The sequence below is a fragment of the Pezoporus wallicus genome, unplaced genomic scaffold (genome assembly GCF_028554395.1).
Source record: "Pezoporus wallicus isolate ANWC-B61680 ecotype Strahan unplaced genomic scaffold, APGP_CSIRO_Pwel_v1 contig_3017, whole genome shotgun sequence".
Classification (NCBI taxonomy): Eukaryota; Metazoa; Chordata; class Aves; order Psittaciformes; family Psittacidae; genus Pezoporus; species Pezoporus wallicus.
The window spans coordinates 3,999,070-4,024,180 of record NW_026638957.1 but is presented as its reverse complement, the minus strand read 5'-3'; the positions used below and the strand labels follow the sequence as shown (position 1 = coordinate 4,024,180).

Here is a 25,111-nt window from a genome sequence, read left to right as displayed (position 1 = left end):
TTCCTGAGATATTTTGAAATTGTTGAATCTCAAATTTAATTGTAGTTAATTTTATCAACAGTTTTCTATGCATAAAGAGGCAGCTATGCAAGAAAAAACAGAGATTTCTTTCCCTAAATCCCAGGTTTTAATGAGGTTTTACCCCTTCTTTTTCCTTACAAAGACATAAATGTTTGCAAAAATAAGGCCAATATATAACACATCTCTGCTTAAAACACAGAATCCCTTACCTTTGATTGCTCTGGAAACCCAATCAGAATGACAATAAGGTGGTCAGCAATTTGTGAACCCGCATCCAGTGGAATAGGCATGCAAGATGATGGAGAATTTGGACAGACAACATTGTGTGTCAGAGACCCCAGAAGTAACCAGGACAGCAAACGAATGTGTGATACACATTCTATGAACTCTTTGGGCCTGTCAAGAAAGAGTGGATTTTACAACGATGCTAAGGTTTCTGGTTTTCCACAAAATATGGAGAATCCTTGTGCACACTAGGCAGTCTCAGTGTGCTGGAGGCACAGATCATTGGTACAGCTTATGGGGAGACTAGAATCACACAGACCTTAGGGCACTTGACATACCACTAGCAAGTCCAACAGAACATATTTGGGGGGTCTAAAACACAGTCTCTATGCAAGCCTAAAACATTCAGATTCACTGGTTCACTACACAGTGATTTTTAAGACAAAAATCATCAGATGGGAAGTGTTTTGAAGTGGAATGCTCCTCTCTGCTTCCCTGGACAGCACATGGCTGAAGCATAAGGGCAGAGAATTCATTCCACAGGAAGCTCCAAGGCAGGCACCATACCTTACTTCCACTGTGTTCCACTTCTTCATCAGCAGAGTTAATTTCTCTTTTTCTTAACCTCTCCTTGGAGAGTCAGACTGCATCTTTTTGAGGGCAGGGGCTATGTTCTTTTGTGACACTTATGTATTCATTCACTATCTAGTATAATCTCAAATTGTAAAGCAATGCAGTTATATAATCTAAAAAGGAGTAACACTTCTCTAGTGTCATCTTGACTGTCCCCTTGCTACTACCAAGTTCAGATTGCACACCCTTTTGAATTCATAAGCAGAGGAAAAAAAAAAAGGGTTTCAGTCAATAAGTCATTACTTCCTAGGCAACTCTCACTACTGTTTTTAATTTCTAATTTGATGTCATTGTCAAGGACTCATAGAAGCAAAGAGGCATACAATTAATTTATTTTTTTTTTAATAGACTCTGACACGATGCTTTTCCTCAAGTACCTTTAGGGTCTTAAAGAAATTCACTACCTTCAACTCAGAAAACATAGTTGGTTTTTTTGCATGTAAGAAACTAAAGCACAAGGAGGTAACAATTCCGTATTTCCAAAGCCAGGTATGTTCTACATGAAAGTACGTGTAGATGTATTTTGGTCTTGATAAACTTAAAAGTCTTTTCCAACCTAGTTGATTCTATGTATCTACAGCCTAAGCAACTTAGTCCCCAGAATCCTGGTCTGGGCAGGTAGTCTGGAACAAAACCTGAACAAGAATACAGGCTTGTTGAAACACAGTCCCAATGGTCTACACTCAGAACATCTACTTTGTTGTCATTGCAAGACAAGGAAAAGTATCTCCCCCTTTTTTTTTTTTGAAGATAAAACACTGCAAATTGGGGCTTCTCATAGTGAAAAGGGACAAAAAAAACTTGTCTTGAAGAACTGGATTTCTCTCATCTAACTTCAACAAGATGAAGTTAGTAATTTTATCATCATACCAATAGGCTGACACAGTTCTCTCTCATCTGTACTCCATAATTTCAAAGGACTTTTCCCATTGTATTCTCGATAATTCCCAACATATTTTCTATAATTCTAGGACTGATCTAGCACCTGTGTGCTTTTCACTGTCTTTACCTAGATCGAGAATCAAGTTAATTTCCAGGGTAACTTCAGTCAAGCCAATGAAGTTACCATCACCGTTCCTTTAGCATCTACTTTAAGTAGTGCATGGATGGATCAAGGAGCTGCTGAACAGCTGTTACAACATTCCACAGCCACCATTCCCTACTGCAGGACGTATCTATGGAATCTGGCAATAAATGCAGAATTTTGTGATGTTTTCTAACTAATTTAGTATTCCTTTTTTGTGGAAAAACCATTCTCACCCTTGTTGCATTGCAGAAGGAGGATGGTAAAGCCAAGGCAAATATCGGATCACAGCTTTGTTGTCTCTGTGGTTTCCCCGGGTGATTTCCATAGCAGCAATCTGAGCTAAACCAACTTTCAGATGTCCACCAAATGTGTCTTCATGCAGTGGCTGTGAACAAGTCTTCATGTGGCTCTGCAAGACAAAGATCTGATTTCCTACCCAAAAAGACTATTTCACTTGAACTAAGTTCTTCCAGGTAACAAGGTGTTCTATTCCATTTCCCTTCAATTACTTTCTCAGGGTCTCTGAGTCTACAAAACTACAGAATAAAGGTCAGAAATAGATTTTTTAAAAAATTCTCCAGTCCCTACATAGTGGCAGCAGCTTTATGATGCAAATCTTTCCACAGAGGAACATATTTTCAAGAGCCCACACAAAATATGAATTGTGCAAAATGTATAGGCATTTTCCACATCAGCAAACTCAACAGCTGACAAATGTAAACTAAAGGTTTCATATCCAGACAGCTTAAGATAAAAGGATCTAACCAGATTTAGCTAGATAGCATCTGGGCAGGAAATGCCTTCCCTGTGCAATATTCCATTTACATGTACAGAAATTAGAAAATTCACCAGCAGTATGACTTTGTTGCATTATTCAGCTACAAATGCCTTTAAGCCCTGGAAATGAAAAGGTTAAACCTTTTACCAAGAAACATGCAGATATTTATGCCTGGAAAGATACTTTATTTTCCTGCTTTGTCAGTTCTAAAGAATGTGTCATTAGTGCTTCTTGTGATACTTGTATATTTCTAATCAAGCCAATTTTACATTACCTTCTTTTACTAGACTAACAGAACACATACTGAGTGTATTTGCTTGGTTAAAGGAGAGCCATATGGTTTGCACAAGAAAATCCAGGTCATCAGCTATTAAATTACAATGTGATAGAAAACAGTGGACCAATAATATCTTATAACCGGTAAGTATCTGACCCCAGAAACTTAAAACTCTGAAAAATCACCTACTTGAAGTTTCTTTTAAGAGAAAAGGTTATGTACCAGCTTGAATATCTAATTGACTTTCTCATAGAGCCAGGTAAAAAGGATAGACAGGTATGTAGGCAGATACATTATACATCTTCCAAAATTGGAGAATTTTCTAAGTAAAACCTTTCTGAGCTTTACCAATTAAAATGCTATCCCAAAGGGAAAAGAAATAATAAACTGAACAGAAACAATAAACTGGAATGTGATTATCTTGCAAATTAACATTTATACCTTTTTTATAATGCAGTTGCTAATACGCAGGGCTGAAAATACTTAACCTCTTTCAAAGAAGCTATTTTCAGACATGAAAATAAGACACTGGAAATGAAAAAACAACTTAAACTATTTCTGTTCACTGCATTTCTACAGAGAAGGCATTTCAAAATTTGAAAACCAAGGATAACTTTCACTGTTGGGATTGTAATTGGTCATATAAATCATACAGTAGTCTTTGTGTTGATTTAGTAGGCCAGATGCTGTTGATAATACACACTTGTAATAAGAAACTGTACAACTGGATAATCTTAAGACTCACTTCCTAGGACACCTCAGTTAAAAAAACCCAAGCAACATGAGTAAATATATTAAACGAACTTAAAGGATTTGAATTTAGATGTTGCAAATTTGCTTAAAGTTCAGACTATTTGTAAACTGAGAAACACTTGCAAACACTTTAAACTGTGTTAGAACCATAGAATACGTTTATCTGGTCTGATTAAACAAGAACTGCCTTTTAATTTTCCCAAGGCAGCCAAAGCTTTTTCTTTACAATGCATAAAATTAGGGTTATATTTGACTCTCTTATTACATTAATCTTACATGTTCTCAGATTCCTCAGTATTACATGGTTAAATCAAAACAGTATAACATGCTAAACCACGTGGTTCTGACTTAATTTTAAATGGCCAGACTACACATTTGGGAAGCTTCTTGTCTAATTTCAAACATAAAAGTGAAGAACTGGATAAAATTTTAGCTCATGTCCAACCTCTATCTGCGTATAAAAATTTTAAAAAATAGTCCTACTGAGCATAACGAATTACCACCCTATCAGACTTAAGCATTTTAAGAGCATTTCTAAAGATCAAACTACACTTCAAGGGAGAAGAGGCAGAATAAAAAAGTGGAAATGGCAGAGAACTCTACATAGACGCATTTTACACAGAACAGCGCATACCTGCAAGTATTTATCAATAAATTTTCCCCATTCCTGGTTTCAGATAAGTTCATGTGTTATTGTGGAACTGGCAAACCACATGTATCTCCCTCATTTATGGTTCATTTGCCTACCTATTCCAAAAGCAGTTCTGAGCTGTAAGAGAAATGGGTGAATAACTTTAAAGGATAGAGTGGGAAGGCAATCCAATTCAGCTGAAAATGATTAATTAAGTTTGTGCTTTGAAGTCAATTTCTACTCTGGTACAACAGGCTGCTTCCCTTATTAAAGTATTTTTTTAAACTCATTGGGATTCAAGGCATATGGCCAACAGGGAAAGAACAGAAGGTATATTTTGTCCAGTAAAACAAGGTCACTGTGAGTTTCAAAAGACATGAGTTTCAGTTTAGTTGGGATTCTTCTTCCTTTGTGGTATTATTAACTTTCAACAAGGTGTCCCTTCCTGGGGCTGAGGTAGGGTGGAGGGAACAGAGGAACAGTGCACAAGAGAGTGTGTGAGAAAATAGTAGGGTAAAAGTTCTTTCATTGCTTCGTAAGTGAACTCCAGTACCAAAATCCATTACAGGTTATCATTTTTTCTGTCTTGACTGCCACAGAATGCTTGCATGAACTTGTGGCATGAAACACCCCAGTGCATTTCCAGTAACTTTCAGCAGAGGACTGGTGCAGCAGCAGAGAAGCCCTTTCAAGGAAACACTATACTGACTTATCAGCAAAACAGACCAGCAACACCCTTTATTAGCAGATGCACTCTGTTACAGAAGCACAGCAGTTCTTGATGTTAGAAACAAACACAAGACCTTATTCAAAGACCTTCCCTAGAAGTTCACGTGTACCAAAGCCCAGGCATGTAAGCAATGGCAATGTGATTCACACTGGTCAGAATAGGACAGCTGTCTCTCTGTATCCAGCAACTGAGCTTTAGAGCACATAAAAGCAGCTTAGCGGCTATATGACTATGTCCAGTGACAAAATGACCTCTTCCAGTTGACAAACTTCCCCTCAAATCATCGAACTGCTGGTGCACAAGAACTAAAACTCTACTGCTAGACTGTAGAATTGTCTGCATCCTTGAAACCAAAGACTCTCCTCTGTAACAGTCCCTCTGCTGCACTCCCACACCATTCACCTGTCTTGCCAGCTTTGCAGAAGTTATGAGGCATCAAGGGCAGTCACACCACTTCCTCCGTTTTATGTACTGAAGGAAATTCACCCTTGCGCAGGGTACCAGTATCTAGCTAAAAAGACTACACTCTAACTTTGCCTGACATTGAGAAGTGACAGATGGCTGTGCTATAAGACAGGTGTCTTGCCTCTACAAAACCAAGGATTTTAACCAAAGTTTCACCTCCAGCTCTCTGCTCACTTCGTATTCAGCTTCAGACGGTACAACAGAACTATCTCATGGGTAGGTGTTATGCTACATAGAATAAATATTGCCTCTCCACAGCATTATGACTACTGGCATATTAGCTGAAACATTACGTTCTTCATTTAAGCTATTAACAGTAGATGCTACTTTGCTAGCAATTGAAACAGCAACACTTTTATTATTTCCTATTATCCAACAGCAATATCACTTAGTCTATAGTTCTTTTCTGAAACACATTAAAGAATTTCCATTTTGTAGGAAATTTAATAGATACAGACTTCCCCTATGAAACAGAAATTCCAGGTTTTGACCAGCTAGGAATGTTTTCATGAAATTCATTCCTAAATAAATTATATTATATTGACAGAATTTATTGTCCTATCTCACCTCTTACAATTTGGCATCGAAATAATGTACAGAAACCAAAAAGCAGTTCAGACCACAGAGGTAAGAACTACTCAGTTTCCCCAACATCGACAGACTATAACCTGACAATGAAAACAACAGTGTCCATAAGAAAAAGGACACCATCCCCACCAGCTTTTTTTTTTTTTTTTTTAATTATGGTGAATTACTGCATTTTGATAATTTCTGAATTTTCAATTCACTGAAGTATCTGCTTGTGTATATAAGAGGCACGCAAATTCCCCCAGAGGAGTGTAATTAGTTGTACAGGCAAAGGGGTTTATGTTTCCATGGGTTATATTCAACACGACTACTTCTTACAGTGATTTCAGTATGACATTAGCATACCCTTAACATTTCAGAAAAACCAAGCATGCATTTTTACTGTATGTTCACGACGTTTGAATCAGCCTGCATTTCAACACTGCATAAGGTACTTTTTACTGATCCCCCAGAAGTGTCTAATCTGTAACAATACTAACTTTTTTTTTTTGAAAGAAAAAAACCTGTCAGTCATTCTCAAAGACTTCCTACATTTCTCCCAGGCAGATTCATTTCAGAAAGCATATTTTTTATAAAAAGCACATATACTTTAGATTAATGTATGCACAGAACCAACCTTTAATTTGGTTAAGGTATGCATATCTGCAATGAAATCCAGCACTTCCCCAATATATTGCCTCATGCATTCCATTGCCGCTGTTCCACACTAGAACATAAAAGAAATAAGTTTAAGTAGCAGGTTTTGAATATGTTCATGTCTTTGTCTTAATTTCTTGTTCATCAGAACACAGTTTATATGTATCAAGTTCTTTATTTCACTTTTTACTTAGATTACTTCAGCTGGGAATATGTATTCTTTGATGTTTTCCTTCTCGCTGTAATATGCCCTTCTTATCTGATGATAATATAAAAAGAGCCCAGTCACTGCAGCTTCTTCAGGCATCATAAAATATTCTGTGATGGCAAAATAAGATTGACTGATGAAACTCTCACCAGTTGACAAGTCATCCCAGAAAACAAAATTCAGTCATAGGCATAGATGCCCTTATGTTCACATTAATTCTGATGTAAAAAGAGATTAAATGACTGGCTTCATGCATTTTATGTGTAAAGCATCAATTAACTAAACATCAATGAAATTCAAGTGTTACTTTTTTTTTTTTCCTGGGATATTTCTGAAGCAAAATCTTTCAAAATACAGCATTCTAAAAGCATTTAAGCTAGTTACAATTTTCAAAATGGAAAACAAGGACTATAAGGGATAAAGTAATTCCTTCATGAACTGCTCCAGTTTGATCAGAAAGGTGTAAGCATTGAGAACCAACCTGTGCCAGAGCAAGAACAGCCTCAATGGGAAAATAAAAAGAAATCTGGTACTTCCTGTATTCCCACAGCACTAGTTTTCATAATCTTTTTCCTAGCAGGAAATACAAATCTGGCCTTCAGCTAGTATGGTGTGCAAAGCAGTCAACAGAACAAAGCTGTCAGATTAAATAAAGGCTTCAAACAGACCAGAGAAGCTTTCAGAAGGTGACATGACTGACGCACTAGGTATCATATAAATTTCTGTTGATATATTGATGACCTGAAGATAATGCTAGATAAATTCAAGGAGAACTATAAATGCCTCATTCTGAGGGGCCAAGTAAAAGCAATGCTTAACTTCTGAGGCTAAATACTAAAATTATCTAATTAGGTATCTTTCTGAAGTCACCAAAAGCTACTCTACCTGAAGTTACAGGTTCAGGGGAAAATACTGCAGTAAAGTTTACAGGGGAAAACCACTCTTCTTTGACCTCTATTTAATTACCTGCACTTTGAAGCACAGAGACTGATTACCCTATCTGACTATACAAAAGAACCAGATTTAGTTTTGATCACAAAATTATTAAGCCATAATTGAGCTTTAGTAGCTGAAATCTGAGAAACTGCTAGCATTCTATTTTGAAGCAACTGACCTGGGCACTTCTCATTATGTATGTTAATATCAATCTACATGGTGCTGAACTATGCCACCTCCTGGCTTTTCAAATCCTATACCTGTCAGTTTCCTTGACAGAATAACAAACAGTAAAAGAAGGTCATTGGCAGCATATCCTCCATCCACTTTATGTGGGCTAAGGGACCTAAAATACTGAATAACAATTATAAAAGATACTATACTCAAACCTCTGAAAATAATGCTCAGTTGCAAAAGAATTTTCACCAACCAAGATTTCCCCCCATCTATTCTGTTTCACTCAAGCAGTAGGCAGCCTGATTCTCTTTTTCTTCCAAAATCACAGAATCACAGAATAGTTAGGGTTGGAAAGGACCTTAAGATCACCTAGTTCAAACCCCCCTGCCATGGGCAGGGGCACCTCACACTAAACCATGTCACCCAAGGCTTCGTCCAACCTCGCCTTGAACACTGCCAGGGATGGAGCATTCACAACCTCCCTGGGCAACCTATTCCAGTGCCTCACCACCCTAACAGGAAAGAATTTCCTTCTTATATCCAATCTAAACTTCCTCTGTTTTTGTTTTAACCCATTACCCCTTGTCCTGTCACTACAGTCTCTAATGAAGAGTCCTTCCCCAGCATCCCTATAGGCCCCCTTCAGATACTGGAAGGCTCCACGTGGCCTTCTTTTCTCCAGGCTGAACAGCCCCAACTTCCTCAGCCTGTCTTCACACGGGAGGTGCTCCAGTCCCCTGATCATCCTCGTGGCCCTCCTCTGGACTTGTTCCAACAGTTCCATGTCCTTTTTATGTTGAGGACACCAGAACTGCACACAACACTCCAGGTGAGTTCTCATGAGAGCAGAGTAGAGGGGCAGGATCACCTCCTTCGACCTGCTGGTCACGCTCCTTTTGATGCAGCCCAGGATACGGTTGGCTTTCTGGGCTGCAAGCACACACTGCAGCCGGCTCATGTTCATTTTCTCATTAACCAACACCCCCAAGTCCTTCTCTGCAGGGCTGCTCTGAATCTCTTCTCTGCCCAACCTGTAGCTGTGCCTGCGATTGCTCCCACCCAGGTGTAGGACCTTGCACTTGGCGTAGTTAAACCTCATGAGGTTGGCATCAGCCCCCCTCACAAGCGTGTCAAGGTCCCTCTGGATGACATTCCTTCCCTCCAGGTATCAACCAAACCACACAGCTTGGTGTCATCGGCAAACTTGCTGAGGGTGCTCTCAATCCCACTGTCCATGTCAGCCATGAAGATGTTAAACAAGACCGGTCCCAACACCAATCCCTGAGGGACACCACTCGTTACTGGTCTGCAGCTGGACATTGAGCCATTTTAGCTCCTTTTAATGATCTATTTTATATGGATCTCTCGCATAGCAGTATCTCAATCACCTGGTTATTTTTATCACAGTTGAAAATGTCACAGTTCATCTGTTTATACAGCTGGATGACTACACAATTTGTGGCTGAATCAAGCACAGTGTTCTCTCAGATCTGAGGTATCTATGAGCAAATGTAATTTCCAATGTTCTTCTAATCAAAGATACAAAAATAGTATTAATTCCAGTTCAAAAACCAGATCTCACATAAAAGTGTTTCCAAAGAATAACAATCATTCATAACTGTACAAAAGCCGACCTACAAATATACTGCGTAATGCGGTTGCTGTAACTATGAAAACACTTCTGAAAACTGAGAAAAATTGCTAGATTCAGTTATCAGTCAGAGAAACTACAAATCTCTTTATGGAAATTGAATCAAGAGTTCCTGGACATCTGCTCGCCATAGCAAAAAAAATTCCAACAGTATAAACCCCTAAATGATTAAAGTATGACCCACCTTGGCATTCATGATTTTCCAGCAGCTAAATACAAAATAGCTTCTGGCCAAATTAGAAGCCTCTGCATTTAGCAGAATCTGCAGGGAGCTATTTTTCAAAGAAAGTATTTCTATGCCAGAATGGAAAAAAAATGCCAAAGGAAACTAGACTTAAGACGCACTAGAAAAATTATGTAAGAGGCACTAGAAAAATTATTATATTAGAAGTACCTGGAATAAGTATTGCATCCTTGAAAGTAAGCCACAGAACATTGTATTTTTCTAAGACCAAATTAAAACCCCTCCATTGTCCTGCTGCTCACTTACCGCCCATGTTTTAGTCAGCCTGAAGATTGGAGCACTCTGTAGGCCTGACACAACTGCCATAAGAGCATGCAGATTATTCAGCTCATACAGTTTCTTCGCAGTTTTAATATACATACCTTCTAACACCAAGGTTAGTCCATCTATTTAAAGCAAGTATAAATCAAAATATTCTCTCAGGAAAAAAGGTATTATCAAAATTTGCACTAAGAAAATCACACACTTCAGAAGATATATGGGAAAGATCCTATTAGGTCACTCCTAAAGCTAACAGACATACATATAGGGAAATGAGTGTTCCTCAACTCGTGAAGCAGATCCGGGCTAACCCTCATCCATCTGTTTGGGTACTCAGTCATGTGTGTCATGGAACAAGACCTCCTATTGTGTTACTTCCTAACACATTCATCAGGTGCATATTCTGTGCCTATGTAATTATGAGTACTGGTAATTTAGCTACACTCATCAGCAGGATACAGATGAATGCCTTATACATTACCAGAAAAATATCACTGAACACCCTTCTTTAACCAGATAGTCTTTTGTGAGATTGAAGGCAATAGCTTGCGGCTTTCCTCCCTCCTACCATTTTTTGAGGCTTCAGCTGGTCTGTTCCCTACATAGAACCACAGATCTCAGTTGCTATCTTGAGCACAGACACTTGGCACTCCATCTAAGTCAGTTACATGGATAAAGATTATCAGTGAAAGTAAAGGAGGCAAAATGAAGTTCAGAACTTTTCCAACATTAACAAAAAGGAAGAAGCACCTTAACCTCTGCCTGCAATACAACTTGCCAAGCAGAAAAGAAATTAAAAGGAACGAACATTAAAATGAAGCAAACAGAGCTGAATAAGATATATTGTTTAAAAAAAAGAACCAAGAGGTGGAGTTTGATTTAGTACTTACTCCAGGCATAGAAGCAATCATCTGTTTATGCAAGATTGTCGACTCAGCTAGCTTTGTTCCGGCATCTGCACAAACAAACTAAGAAGAAATTAAAGATAAGTTATTTTTGAATTATTTTTGGAAGAAACTGAAGACACTAATAAGTTATTAATTACCTTATTAAAATCAGATCTCTTCTTGCTTTTATTCATGGTAATTTGCCTTTGGAGCTCTCTTTCTTTATAAACAACCTAGTTAACTCATCATTATAAATGAACTTATTTTAATGAAAAAAAAATCTGACTTTAATGTGCTTACTTAACACATACAGGCTGTGCAGAAGCAATCTGAAGGATATTATGTAATAAATCAGACTTTCTTTATGAGCAGAAATATGTATCTTTGCTATTCCTTGCATATATCAAATGTTCTTCATAGAGTAAACCATGACAGAGGATGATGAAGGCAGCATGCCATGTCCTTCACTGTGATATTACAACATTTTCACTGAAGTTCTATACAAACAATTTCAAAGTATTGGTATTTGAAATACTTGTACTGTGTAGTATAACTTCTGCATAATACAGGTCACAATACTACAGAAATACAAGCTTTTCCTGACAGAAGGTCCGCATCATTCTTTCCTAGTAAAATATGTTTATTTGTTTTTCTTATTTTCCTTGCCTTTTTCTTCTTTCCTTATTTTCAGATCCCTTGACCTAAAATCTCTGATGTCCACATCATGCATATGTTAGACCTACTAATACTGTTACTAAATCATTATAAGTGTCAACAGTGCATCGGACATGCTGCAGATGATTTGCTTGTTCCTGAAACTTGTTGTCCTAATACTCTTATCTTTACTTGGGCAATTTCTGCCCATAGTGATGCAATGTAACTTTCTGAGAAAGAGCAGACAAGAAAGAACTGTAAAACTAAGGTCTAAGTCTTCATTAATAAATGAAAATTAATACAATGGTACCTTCACTGAGACAGATACTGACTACGCAGTTTGTTTTACAGTTGTGTAATGCATGTGTGTTAGCAGTCCTCTCACTGACTGACTAGTGCTCTTGAAAATATTTCCAAATATCCTTTAGAGATCTAAAATTTACCTTCAAACTTCCACAAGCTTTACTGTTCAATGACAGATTCAATCTCAGACTGCCTACCAAGACTTGAGAACTACTCAACCTATGCCTTGATGAAGTGTCTGCTCTTTGAGATAAATATCAGAAAGACAAACATGAGTTTAGATTAATAATCTAATTTGGTATCCTCAAATATAGGCCTGGCTCCAATTGACTCTTCTTCTGGTTAGAATTTATTTTACACCAGAATAAGCCGAATGGAAACAAAACAGGAATCTAACCCATTTCAGTTGAGAGATGGCCTGGTTCTCTTTTCTACTGCAGCTCTAATTACATGGGAAGTAGAAGAAAGCCATAGAGTTATGTGCTCTATCAATCCAGTGGACAGCTGAGTCTTAATTCAAAAACCAACCATGACTCTCTACTTCTTTAAAAAGAAGGACCCTCAATGGACTTAAGTAAATAGATGACACATTTTTCTCCTAATGCACTCTAGCTCAGAAGGAACACTTACGATACTGGGTCTACTGGACAACAGACGTTGTCTTCCTGTGTGACAGATCTCTCAGTCAAACATTTTTGTGTCAGTTACAGTTCTCTTGTACTACATCAGCTGCAAAAAAGGACTATAATTTTCTGAAGAATCTGGCCAAGTATATTCAGTATCCGCAAGCGAGTTCAGTGCACTGCTACAGACATTGTACAGCACTCGCTATGTAAGTCAACAAAAAACCCTTGCCAAAGAGAAATGTCATTTATTTCAGACAACACTTTCTTTGAAGGCAGTAATATGAAGCAGCAGCAAAGCAATTTTTACTGGTCTCCTATATGCTTTCTACATCTTTTTCACAAGGGAGTTTGGGTTAAATAACAGATATTAATTTATATGTGAAAAACAGCTGACAAACCCTATTCCATTTCTAACTAACAATTACGCCTTGTTTAGCTTATCTTTCTCATCATCGAACTGCCAGTTCCAAGTATCCTTCCTAAAGTTGCAATGCAGTCAAAAGAGAATGGGGAAACCAAACTCAAAATGAAAAATTTCCTACATTTCCAGTCTAATTCACTGTCATTCATGTTGTCTCCCTCTGCAAATACTGCAGTACATGAAGATGTCACTGGCAAGAGATTTATTCTAGCCATGCGTAAAAAACAAAAGGAAAAATACCTAAACCATACACTAAACCATGCCACACAAGGCTCTGTCCAACCTCACCTTGAACACCGCCAGGGATGGAGCATTCACAACCTCCCTGGGCAACCTATTCCAGTGCCTCACCACCCTAACAGGAAAGAATTTCCTTCTTATATCCAATCTAAACTTCCCCTGTTTAAGTTTTAACCCATTACCCCTGGTCCTGTCACTACAGTCTCTAATGAAGAGGCCCTCCCCAGCATCCCTATAAGCCCCGCTTCAGATACTGGAAGGCTGCTATGAGGTCTCCACGCAGCCTTCTCTTCCCCAGGCTGAACAGCTCCAACTTCCTCAGCCTGTCTTCATACGGGAGGTGCTCCAGTCCCCTGATCATCCTCGTGGCCCTCCTCTGGACTTGTTCCAACAGTTCCATGTCCTTTTCATGTTGAGGACACTAGAAATGCACACAATACTCCAGGTGAGTTCTTATGAGAGCAGAGTAGAGGGGCAGGATCACCTCCTTCGACCTGCTGGTCACGCTCCTTTTGATGCAGCCCAGGATACGGTTGGCTTTCTGGGCTGCAAGCACACACTGCAGCCGGCTCATGTTCATTTTCTCATTAACCAACACCCCCAAGTCCTTCTCTACAGGGCTGCTCTGAATCTCTTCTCTGCCCAACCTATAGCTGTGCCTGGGATTGCTCCAACCCAGGTGTAGGACCTTGCACTTGTCATGGTTAAACCTCATGAGGTTGGCATCAGCCCACCTCACAAGCGTGTCAAGGTCTCTCTGGATGGCATTCCTTCCCTCCAGGGTATCAACCAAACCACACAGCTTGGCGTCATCGGCAAACCTGCTGAGGGTGCACTCAATCCCACTGTCCATGTCAGCCATGAAGATGTTAAACAAGACCGGTCCCAACACCGATCCCTGAGGGACACCACTCGTTACTGGTCTCCAGCCGGACATTGAGCCATTGACCACAAGTCTTTGCATGCAGCCATCCAGCCAGTTCTTCATCCACCGAGTGGTCCATCCATCAAATTGATGTCTCTCCAATTTAGAGACATGGATGTCATGTGGGACAGTGTCGAATGCTTTGCACAAGTCCAGGTAGATGAAATCAACTGCTCTACCCCTGTCCATCAGTTCTGTAGCCCCATCATAGAAGGCCACCAAATTGGTCACGCAGGATTTCCCCTCAGTGAAGCCATGCTGTCTGTCACCAAGCACCTTGTTGATTTTCATGTGCCTTAGCATGCCTTCCAGGAGAATCTGCTCCAAGATTTTGCCAGGCACAGAGGTGAGACTGACTGGTCTGTAATTCCCCGGGTCATCCATTTTCCCCTTCTTGAAAGTGGGGGTTATATTTCCCTTTCTCCAGTCATCGGGAACTTCATCTGACTGCCACGTTTTCTCAAATATGATGGCCAGCGGCTTCGCAACTTCATTTGCCAGCTCCTTCAGGACCCGCGGATGGATCTCATCAGGACCCATGGACTTGTGTGCATTCAGGTTTTTAAGATGGTCTCGAACCAGCTCCTCTCCTACAGTGGGCGCAAGGTCTTCATTCTCACAGTCCCTGCATCTGCCTTCCAAGACTTGGGTGGTTTGGTCAGAGCCTTTGGCAGTGAAGACCGAAGCAAAGAAGTCATTGAGAACCTCAGGCTTCTCCAAATCCAGGGTAGCCAGTTCTCCCGAGAGCTTCCTGAGGGGGCCTACATTCTCCCTAGTCTGTTTTTTGTTTGCTATGTACTTGTAGAATCCCTTCCTGTTATCTTTAATACCTCTAGCTAAGTTTAATTCTAACTGAGCCTTAGCTTTCCTAACCTGGTCCCTAGCTTCCCGGAGAACATCCCTGTACTCTTCCCATGCCACCTGTCCTTGCTTCCACTTATTATAAGCCTCTTTTTTCATTTGAATTTTCCTCAGGAGCTCCTTATCCATCCAAGGAGGTCTCCTGGCCCTCCTGCTGCACTTCCTTCTGGTTGGGATGCAACACTCCTGAGCTTGCAGCAGGTGATCCTTGAATATCAACCAACAGTCTTGGGCCCCTCTGCCCTCTAGGGCTATATCCCATGGAACCTTCCGAAGCAGGTTCCTGAAGAGGCCAAAGTTTCCTCTGTTGAAGTCCAGGGCAGTGAGCTTGCTGCACACTCTTCTCACTGTCCTGAGGATCTCAAATTCAACCATCTCATGATCACTGCATCCAAGGCTGCCCTGGAGAGTCACATTTCCAACGAGCCCTTCCCTGTTGGTGAGCACAAGGTCAAGCATGGCACCTCTCCTTGTCGGCTCCTCTATTACTTGCAGAAGGAAGTTGTCTTCTACACAATTGAGGAACCTCCTGGATTGCTTGTGCCGGGCCGTACCATCCTTCCAACAGATGTCAGGGTGGTTGAAGTCACCCATGAGAACAAGGGCTTGCGAGCGTGAGGCTTTTCCTATCTGTCTATAGAGTGCTTCATCCGCCGGTTCTCCTTGATCAGGCGGTCTGTAACAGATGCCCACAGGAATGTCTCCCATAGCTATATTCCCTTTAACCCTGACCCACAAACTCTCTGTGGACTGCTCACCTGTCCCCAGACAGAGTTCCATACTCTCCAGCCTATCCCTAACATAAAGGGCAACTCCCCCTCCCCACCTGCCAGACCTGTCTTTTCTAAAGAGCCTGTAACCTTCCATTCCAACACTCCAGTCATAGGAGCCATCCCACCATGTTTCTGTGATGCCTATTATATCATACCCCCGTAGACGTGCACACATCTCTAACTCCTCTTGTTTGTTCCCCATGCTATGGGCATTTGTATAGAGGCATCTGAGCTGAGCTCCACCTGAAGCCAGCTCATTGGCTGGAGTGGCTGGGATATCTCTACATTGCTCCAAGCATTTATTATAGGTGCTGGCAACTGACTGGGTGTGTTGGAATGGAATGATGCTCCCCTCCCCCAACACATCTAGTTTAAAGCCTCCTTGACCAGTCTGGAAAGCCTCCTACCAAAACTGCTCTTTCCCTTCTTGAGCAGCAGCTCCACCAGCCCCCACTAGACCTGGCCTACAAGCTTGGGTCCCATGTTCAAGACACCCAAATCCCTGACTATGACACCACCCTTTTAACCATTTATTAACCTGGCCAATCCTCCTAGCTTTTTTTAGGTCCTCCCCTGTACCCTGGAGAATTGATGAAAAGACCACCTGAGCACCAGAGATCCTAACCACCTCCCCCAGGGCTCTGTAGTCCTTCTTTATGTTCCCCAGGCTACTACTATCTATATCCCTAGCACCCACATGTATCACCAGGAGTGGGTAATAATCCGTGGGACTTACTAGAGCAGGCAGCCTCTCTACCACATCCCTGATCCGTGCCTCAAATAACGTCTAAATGGGAATGTCTGCTAACTAGTGAATCATCTAGATACCATAATCTGTAATTACACCTCCATTCATAAACAGAGTTTTTAAAACATCACCTTATAAAATCTTATCCTAACAAATATGTTATTTTAATTCCTCCTATTCAGTAATTTATGAATCTGATCTTCACAGAAACATAAAGTGGAACCACTAGATATATCACTGCTTTACATTGGCTGAAGGTCCAGCCCAGAATAGGAGTCACCTAAACAAAACAGATGAGATACACTGAACCTTAGAGCCTGAAGGAATAAGCAAATCCTAATGAGACACTCATATAATCTGAAGTCAATGGAAATCCTGAAGATGTGTGCTGGTGAAAAATGAGTGGGAGAAAAGTACTGGGAAACAAAATGTTGGGTGAAGAAGCAGTTCCTATGGAAACCCATGGAACAGTAGCATGCATATCATGACTTTCATTTGCCAGGACAAATCAAGGAGACAGACTTTCTGTGCCCTTTATCATCCAAATCACCTATGCAATGATTGGGGTGATCTATTTAAAATTCCCATTCTTCATAAAGTGGTTAAAATTTGCTCTCATCTTAGCACTGATGTCAACAGTGACACTGATCGCAGCACATAACCTGGATGAATGTGGGTGTCAAATAAATGTGCATTCCTAGGAACTCCTTTGTTAATCAGCCCACGACTAATCTATCATTAAAGTGCTCCTACCTCCTTTGTTATCCTGAACATTTTTACTGTATCTCTGGTCTCTGTGTGCTGTCTATATAGAATCTTGTTCGCAGGCTAACATGTCCAGGGGGATGTGATTGTCTTGCAAGTCAAAACCACTTTTCTTTGGTGCTATGTTAACTCTGCTATAGCTTTATGGATTCCTGTTAAATTAACAGGCAGTGTACACACACTGTCTTTGATGCATACCTCTAAGAGTTGCTTTGCAGACCTGTAAGAGGAACTGTCACTTTTAAACTTCAAGGCAACCTGAAAAGTGAAGACTTGCTTCTGAAATGGTTCACTGTGGGTGCAGAGGCAGAACATAGTGGGGTGAACAGGATGAAGGCTTTGTATGGAAGATAGGTTCAATGGAAGGACGGGCACCACCTTTAACTTTCCAGTCTTCCTTTGCTTGCTCCATCACTAGTGTCCCCTGACATGCTGTTGCTCTGTATTGATGAGGTGTGTAAAATGCAATAGGGCAGCTATGTGCACAAGAAGTAATAACATAATTCTCTTTTCTTAAGGAGAAAAATTAATAAGAAAGAACTTGGGGACTATTTTTCAAACACAAAAATGATGCTGACAAACTGTTGGCTGAAAGGGAGAGACAAAACAAGGCCAGGTTGGGTAGAGCTTTGAGCAGCCTGGTCTAATGGAAGGTGTCTCTGCCCATGGCAGGGGGGTTGGAACTAGATGATCTTTAAGGTCCCTTCCAACCCAAAATATTCTGCAATTCCGTGATTCAAAACCATACAATTTGATTAACATTGTAGCAGCTTTGTGTGGTAGAGGTAAACCATTCCCTTCATTCTATTCATGATACCAGAAAAAAATAAAATAATCAGATACATACATACTTGGTTTTTACTACTAGGTTTCTTATATTACAACAGTGCTTAAAATGGGCTTAGTGGTTACTATGGTATTTAAATTCAAGAGGCTGTTGAATGATTCAGACCACATACTACTGAGGGCTGCCAATTCGCACAGTCAATGGGAGATGTACTCATCATGCCTCCAGCAGGTATCCATGGCAGATGGTCTGACTACGACCCCTATTCTTTACCACTGACTGTGTAAAACCAGAAGCTGGCTGCTTTGGATAGCAGGAAATATGAATCACTTCATCAGCCTCTGAAAAGAGACATCATAAAAGGCATTCAATCCACATTAGATACTGTTGTGTAAGGTACAAATATATCCCAAAGTGAATATAGCATATGGGAACAGTGCTAGGAGGAAAACCCAGGCAATTATCGTTTCATCTTTATCCTATGAAGATAATGTAAGAAAGAGTTTTGCTTACTGTGTCTATCAGGCAATTGACTCAATGTGAAGGACAAGTGTTTACCACTTAAATCCCACTGCCAAAACTGACATGGTGTGCTTGTACTCTCAAATGAGGAATTCGGGATTGATTAGACTATGGGGTTGTCACCCTTTAGAGTAGCCATAGGACTGAGAAATACAGTGGAGCAATGCAGAAAAATTGCTTTATTCTGTAATACAGGAGTCAGTTCAAGTCAGCTAACACTGATGCACATAGTATCAAGCTGCATCACTGCACCAGTAAGATAGAAAGAGGTTGGAGGTTGGTGGTTAAGTTATTTGACGGTCTTGGATGGGACTGAAAAAAGAAGTCTGGGCTTTAAAAGGAAAAAAAAAACCAAAACAGGCAAATTTCTGCTTTTTAGATTAAAATGGATTTAACAAAATAACAATTTACCGCCAGAAGAATATAACCCAAGTGTTATTCTTCCCTGTCCCCACTTCTTCCCCTAGTCCTGATGGCATAATAAATATTTTCAGAGTTATCCTAACTGCTATATTTCACTTGTCAGTATTATTTCTCTGTCAAGAGGCAACCACTCACTTACTATGAGTAAAGCATGAGTACTTAAAAGAAAACGAGCCCATAGGAAGCTATATGAAGCTTTGACTCCTTAATGGGAGGGGAAAGAGTAAATGAAGCTGTGGTGCTGGGAGCATTATGAATGTTCTACATAACTAACATATTCCTTGAACTTTATGGAGCTCTTCTATGCTGGTCCCCCATCATATAAAGTTACTAAACACATATAATGGTTAGCTCATTATAAACAATGAGAGCAGACTACCTATGAACAAAATTGACGGACTTCAGTAAATTGTTTTTATGGAACAGGCTTGTGGTGCCAAACAGTGCCACTCTTGGCATTTTGGAGGCAGAAAGGTTTTTCACAGGTGTGTATCTTACTTCCTTAGATTCTCCTATGAAAAAGCTAGCTTAACGCCTACCTTCATTCCACAGAATCAAAGGAATAGAAATATTGTCTACGTATCCTTCAATGGAAAAATCCATTCTAAAAGAGAATGGCCTTCAGGGACTGAAGACAGCTTATTGCCTGCCTGAACAGACAGAAATTGAGTTTTGTCCCATGATCAACAGGCACCCATTACCACACAGACTGCTTACTTGTTCTGGGGTAATGATATGAAGACAAGGAAGCAGCTGCCTCACTGGGATAGCTGCTGCCTTATGTGAAGCTAAATGGACTTAATAATCCTTATGGGTCCCAACTCAAGATACATTCTATGATCCTCAAAACATCAGCAATCATGCACAGACAGGTCAGTATTGCCCTGGGAAATGTAGATTCCAAATTTACTTATTGTCCTGGTTTTAGCTAGGATTAAGTTAATTTTCTTCCCAGTAGCTGGTACAGAGCTGTGTTTTGGCTTTGGTCTGAGAACTAGTCTAAGAATAATGCTGACAACACACTGATGTTTTAGTTGTTGCTAAGTAGCACCCTCATCAAGGACTTTTCAGTCTCTCATTGGCTGCAGTAAGAAGGGGCACAAGAAGCCAAGAGGGAGCACAGCCAGGGTAGCTGACCTGGACGAGGCAAATGGATGTTCCATATCACAGAGCATCATACTCGGTATATAAACTGGGGGGAGTTAGCCAGAAGGACTGTGGGGAGAGGGCAGAGTTTATTCCTTCCTCCTTTTCTGTCTTTATTCCTATTATTATTATAATTATTGTTGCTGCATTCTTATATCTTACTTTTATTTCAATTATTAAATTGTTCTTAACCCATGGGTTTTTACGTTTTTTCCCAACTTTCCTCCCCATTCCACTGGGGAGTGGAGGGGAGCGAGCAAGCAACTATGTAGTACTTAGTTGCTGGCTGGGCTTAAACCAGGACAATTCTTAAATTCTAGTGTTTCCATGTCTAAATGTATGCACCTATGGTTAAAAATGTAACTGGATTTTGATTCAAAACATCCTTGCTTCCCTGACATTGCTGGTATTTCCTGCAACCATGTTGGACTTGCTCCTCAACACCCACCCCACTGCCCCTTCCCCCTGTATTTGGGCCGAGACAGGATCACTATGAGAATTACATGTGAATCTTCTGTACCTGCACCAACAGCAGCAGATTCATGTCTGGTAATGGTGACTTTAACTTGAGTGCCTGCAATAGCTCCAGTATGACACTGCGTGTCAAGTAGAATTTATCCCTTTCCTACAAGAGAAAAACACAGAATTATGAATGTCCTGAAATTCACTGACACCCAACAGTAAACTATAATGATAGTTTTTATCTAAGTTTGAGAACAAAAAAGTTACAAAAGTGTACTGGTTTCTCCTAACTTACAAAAAAGCACACATCATTCATCATTTATGTAATTCTACAGACTTGACTGAACAGACATCAATCAGGGTGATTTTCCTTTGATGTACCAGGCACTATATCCAAGATTTTAATATTTCACATGTGAAAAATAGATACATTTTTATAAAGCGGTTATAAAGCCTAGGCATGCAGCATAGCTTTCACTACGTAAAAAGCAAAAGAGGAAAGCAGTAAGGATTGACACAGGAGAACAAAACTGGCAGTAGTATTTAGCATTACTCTTTCATGAAACCTGCCAGAAATGGTTTATATTTTACTGTACTTTTTTTCTGTTGTCATTCCCCTTAAAATAAGAGTGCATGCACTAAGGCAGCTTGGCCATCTATTTTCATTTATTAGACTAGTAGCACTTTGCCACTTACACAAAAAAAATCCCTCTTGGCTACAGCTGCTACAATAGAAACATTTTAAAACAGGGGAAAAATCATTCAGTGGAGATTAGAACTTATATGGACACTTATGTGTCCACTGACCTCTTGGACCCATGTCAACTTTTAGCACCCACAGTACTTGGCAAGAAGTCACACACTGTTGAAGAACCACTTCCCTTCATTTGTTTTGACACTGGTTCCTACAAACTTGATACATCCTTGTTCTTGTATTGGAAAGGTATGAAGTTATCCCTCCCTCTCTGAGTCACTTGTGACCTTACAGACCCCTCACACTCTTATAAGTGTTTGTTTTTTTTCAGATTGAAGAGCCCTGAATTGGTTGCTCTGTATATGGAACTTATCCCACTGTTTGATCATTCTTGTTACCATTATCTGAACTTTCTCCAATTCTACTATATTCAGATTGGGAATGGGGAACCAGAATGGTGCACAATACTCAGGGTGCAAACAGAACTGGTTACTTGCTAGAATTCATCAGCAAGAGCGATCCTTACCACCATCAGACACCTTCACCGTCCTCAGACATGTACATAATGCAGTGCCATGCTCAAACATCTGACTATTACGTCCCCCAAACAATGCACAGAAGTTCTATCAGTAACCCAGTGCAGTTACCTACACATACTGGAAAAAAAGAGAGGCAAAATACTTTCAAGAGCATGCAGCTGTTTTACAGACTAACACCTGTGCTATACCAGGTACGAAGAACAGCCTTCAGGAACCCCAGCTTTCCCTGGCTCTAAGAATAATATGACCTTGAACTAACTCTTTCTCAAAGAAGTCTCCTAGTCTAAACTCTTAAGTTTGTTAAGCACATGCAGTGCAGAGATATGAAGCAAATTCAAGCAAAATGTTTGACATCTGACCTCTTCCTTCCTGCATTGTGAATCAAGAGTGATGACACTGAAGTCAATAGCCCAGAGTACCCTTCCGACTGAAGTCTACTTATTCCTATCATTCTGCTGGAGATACGTATGTATAAACACAGTTTAAACACAAATATGTATAAACATACTTTAAGAACTTCATACTCTGCCACAGAGCTGTCCATAAGTATTACACCCAGGGGAGCTATGTGTGTAAACCTGGTATCAAAGAGTCAGGAATACAACCCCTTTAGCCTCTGTTCAGCCAAATTAATCCTCTCAAACGTCTATGCATTCCTAAGAAAAAATGCCTTGCAACTTTCAAACTGTGACTTGCCAGAGGACTATGTGTAGAATATGAAACTACTCAAGTTTTTTTTCTGGCAGTATCTCAGGGCCCAAACTCAATAATACGAATAATAAATCTAGTTCTTTAATGGAGTGGTATGCTATGCTCCAAGGAAGCCAGTGTAAAGCAAAATTCTTCATTTATCTCTGTTGCTACTACAGTAATTACAAATATCAAAGATCACCCGTTTCAAAAAATACAATAGCAAAATCATGTCATGTCCAATTCAGTGATGTTCTGCATTTACTTACTAAGAATAGCAGAATGCTAGCAAACGGCTAAGTTTAGGTTCAAGCTTCTACAGCTGCAAGAGATCAGAAAGCCAAATCTTGCCCATTTAGGAACCTAAGATGCTTGAAAAGAAAACTAAAGATAAGATTACAATCCACAGAAGAGATGCCTCAACTTCCACAGGCATTGAAAAATCAAACTGCTGACCTGGAACAGAAACTCAGACAGGGAATTATCAGATTGACTTGAGTCTTCTGGCTCCAAGACAAGAGAAACTGAGATATTCCTGCCACAGGGTATTAGGAGAATGTTGGATATAAAAAAAGATTTGTAACGGCTGTACAGCACTGACCTCTACAGAGTGCATGTCAGAGTAACTTGCCTTCAAAAACATAAGAAACCTCCACATCTTAGATGAAAGTTGTTCTTTTGTTCCAGCCAGAACATTCAAAGTTGCAAAACAAGTAATTAAATTTTAATAGTTTCAATGTTCATAAATGATGTTCCTTCTGGAATTCATTTTTAGGTGGTACTTTATCATAAACAACGCTCTTACTTGGCTACAGTGATTTCCACTGTAGAGAAACAGACATCACAACTGATTTGGGTTTTTTCTAACAGCAGTCATTCATTTAATCATTCTAATGTGAAACCATGGTTAGCTTTCAGAAATAAGATAACATAGTATGGAATCCAACTAAATTAGAGCATTTTGTGGCTGTAAATTGCAGGAGACCATTCACTTATGATTCCACTTCTGGGTCACCAGGTTGCACTAAACTAAATCAAGAAAGAAATTTTACCAAGCGCTATAACCCAAGCTTCCTGCATACAATTAAGTACTCAATATATCAATAGAACATTAAACCAGGAGGCATGCAAGAAACACATGGGGATTTTTAATACCATCATTTTAATAAAATTCTCATGAAATAACCAAAACTGCAGAGTATGAGAGGAGTGAAACACTTCCTGTATTTTACAATTTGCTTTAGCAGGCATATAGGAAACAGTCTTATCAGACCACAAATGCAAGAGGAATGTCTTTGCTTCAGTTCTTCAGTTTTAAATGGGGCTTTTTTGGTTTCAATGAAAAAAAAAAAAAAAAAGAAAAAAACCAAAACAAACACTATTGGCCTTCAAGTTAACATTTTTCTCAGTTTACCTTGCCCAAACCCTTAACCATAGATCTGAGTCAAATTACTTCCAAAAGCCAGTCTCTTCTGTATTCATGACTTTTTTCTTTCATAAACTCTTCTCTTTCAAATGAGACAAAAAAAGCTAGTTTTCTTAATGTAATTAAACAAACTGTTAGTTTCTATATAATGCTTCAAACCATCACAACTAGTAGAAGTTTTTCTTACTTTCTTGTGAGAGTGTCACTGCTTTTAGAATTTCTTCTTTATGGTTTGTCCGGTGATATTTTAAGCCTTATTAAGACTGAAGCAACACATGCTCAGTTGCACATTATCAATACAGAAATTCTTGTAGCTATTTTTGAGAGAATGATTCCTGAGGATTAATTGCTGTTTTGACAAACATATCAAAGATGGAAAACTGTGCAGTTAGTAGCTGAAGCAACGTTATTGCTTAGTACCTCAACAATGCACATAATGGAGTATATAGAGCCTTACTAAAAGATTTGATTAGTTTTTATGGATTTGGTTGTTGCTTCTCACTGATAGATGCAAAACTAAACTTGAATAATAGCTATTATTATTTGTAAAACATACAAATAGCTTTCATCCAGGAATCCTAAATACTTTTTTAAAGGTGCACACATACTGTTCTATTTTCTACACATCTTAGAGCCATGCATGCCAAAGTTAGATACTTAATACAGAATGTAATAGGATCTAAGCTGAGAAGTTTCCAACTTTGAGTCTCCCATTTTACTTAGCTATGTTTTGCCTCCCCTCACAGCTGTGCTCTCAAATGGCACTACCAGGAATATTTGAGTTAAGTTTTACTGCACAAGGTATGTGGCTAAACTTGTGGACTAGGAATGATATAACTGTAAAGACATGTTAAGTCATGCATGAATACCAGTTATCATCTCTATAAGAGAAAAAAATCTCCAAGTTATGAAATCACACCAAGATGTTTTTCTGAGCAATGTTTTAAACAGGTTCCCTTTACCTGTGTCTATACTGAG

The 25,111-nt window shown here is 39.7% G+C and overlaps 1 protein-coding gene across 12 annotated transcripts in view; it reads right to left on the bottom strand.

The window, feature by feature from the left end:
* The window catches only part of UNC79 (unc-79 homolog, NALCN channel complex subunit), a 119,907-nt gene that overhangs the window by 9,001 nt on the left and 85,795 nt on the right, over positions 1–25,111 (bottom strand). For 11 of the 12 annotated variants that reach the window (XM_057413434.1, XM_057413436.1, XM_057413437.1 and 8 more), the window contains 5 exons: positions 20,843–20,947; positions 11,132–11,209; positions 6,745–6,834; positions 2,140–2,315; positions 231–417 (listed from right to left, as the gene is read on the bottom strand). In XM_057413434.1, coding sequence (XP_057269417.1) covers positions 231–417; positions 2,140–2,315; positions 6,745–6,834; positions 11,132–11,209; positions 20,843–20,947 — 636 coding nt within the window. The remainder of the gene's footprint in view (positions 1–230; positions 418–2,139; positions 2,316–6,744; positions 6,835–11,131; positions 11,210–20,842; positions 20,948–25,111) is intronic. The other variant, XR_008972657.1, reaches the window with a different exon arrangement.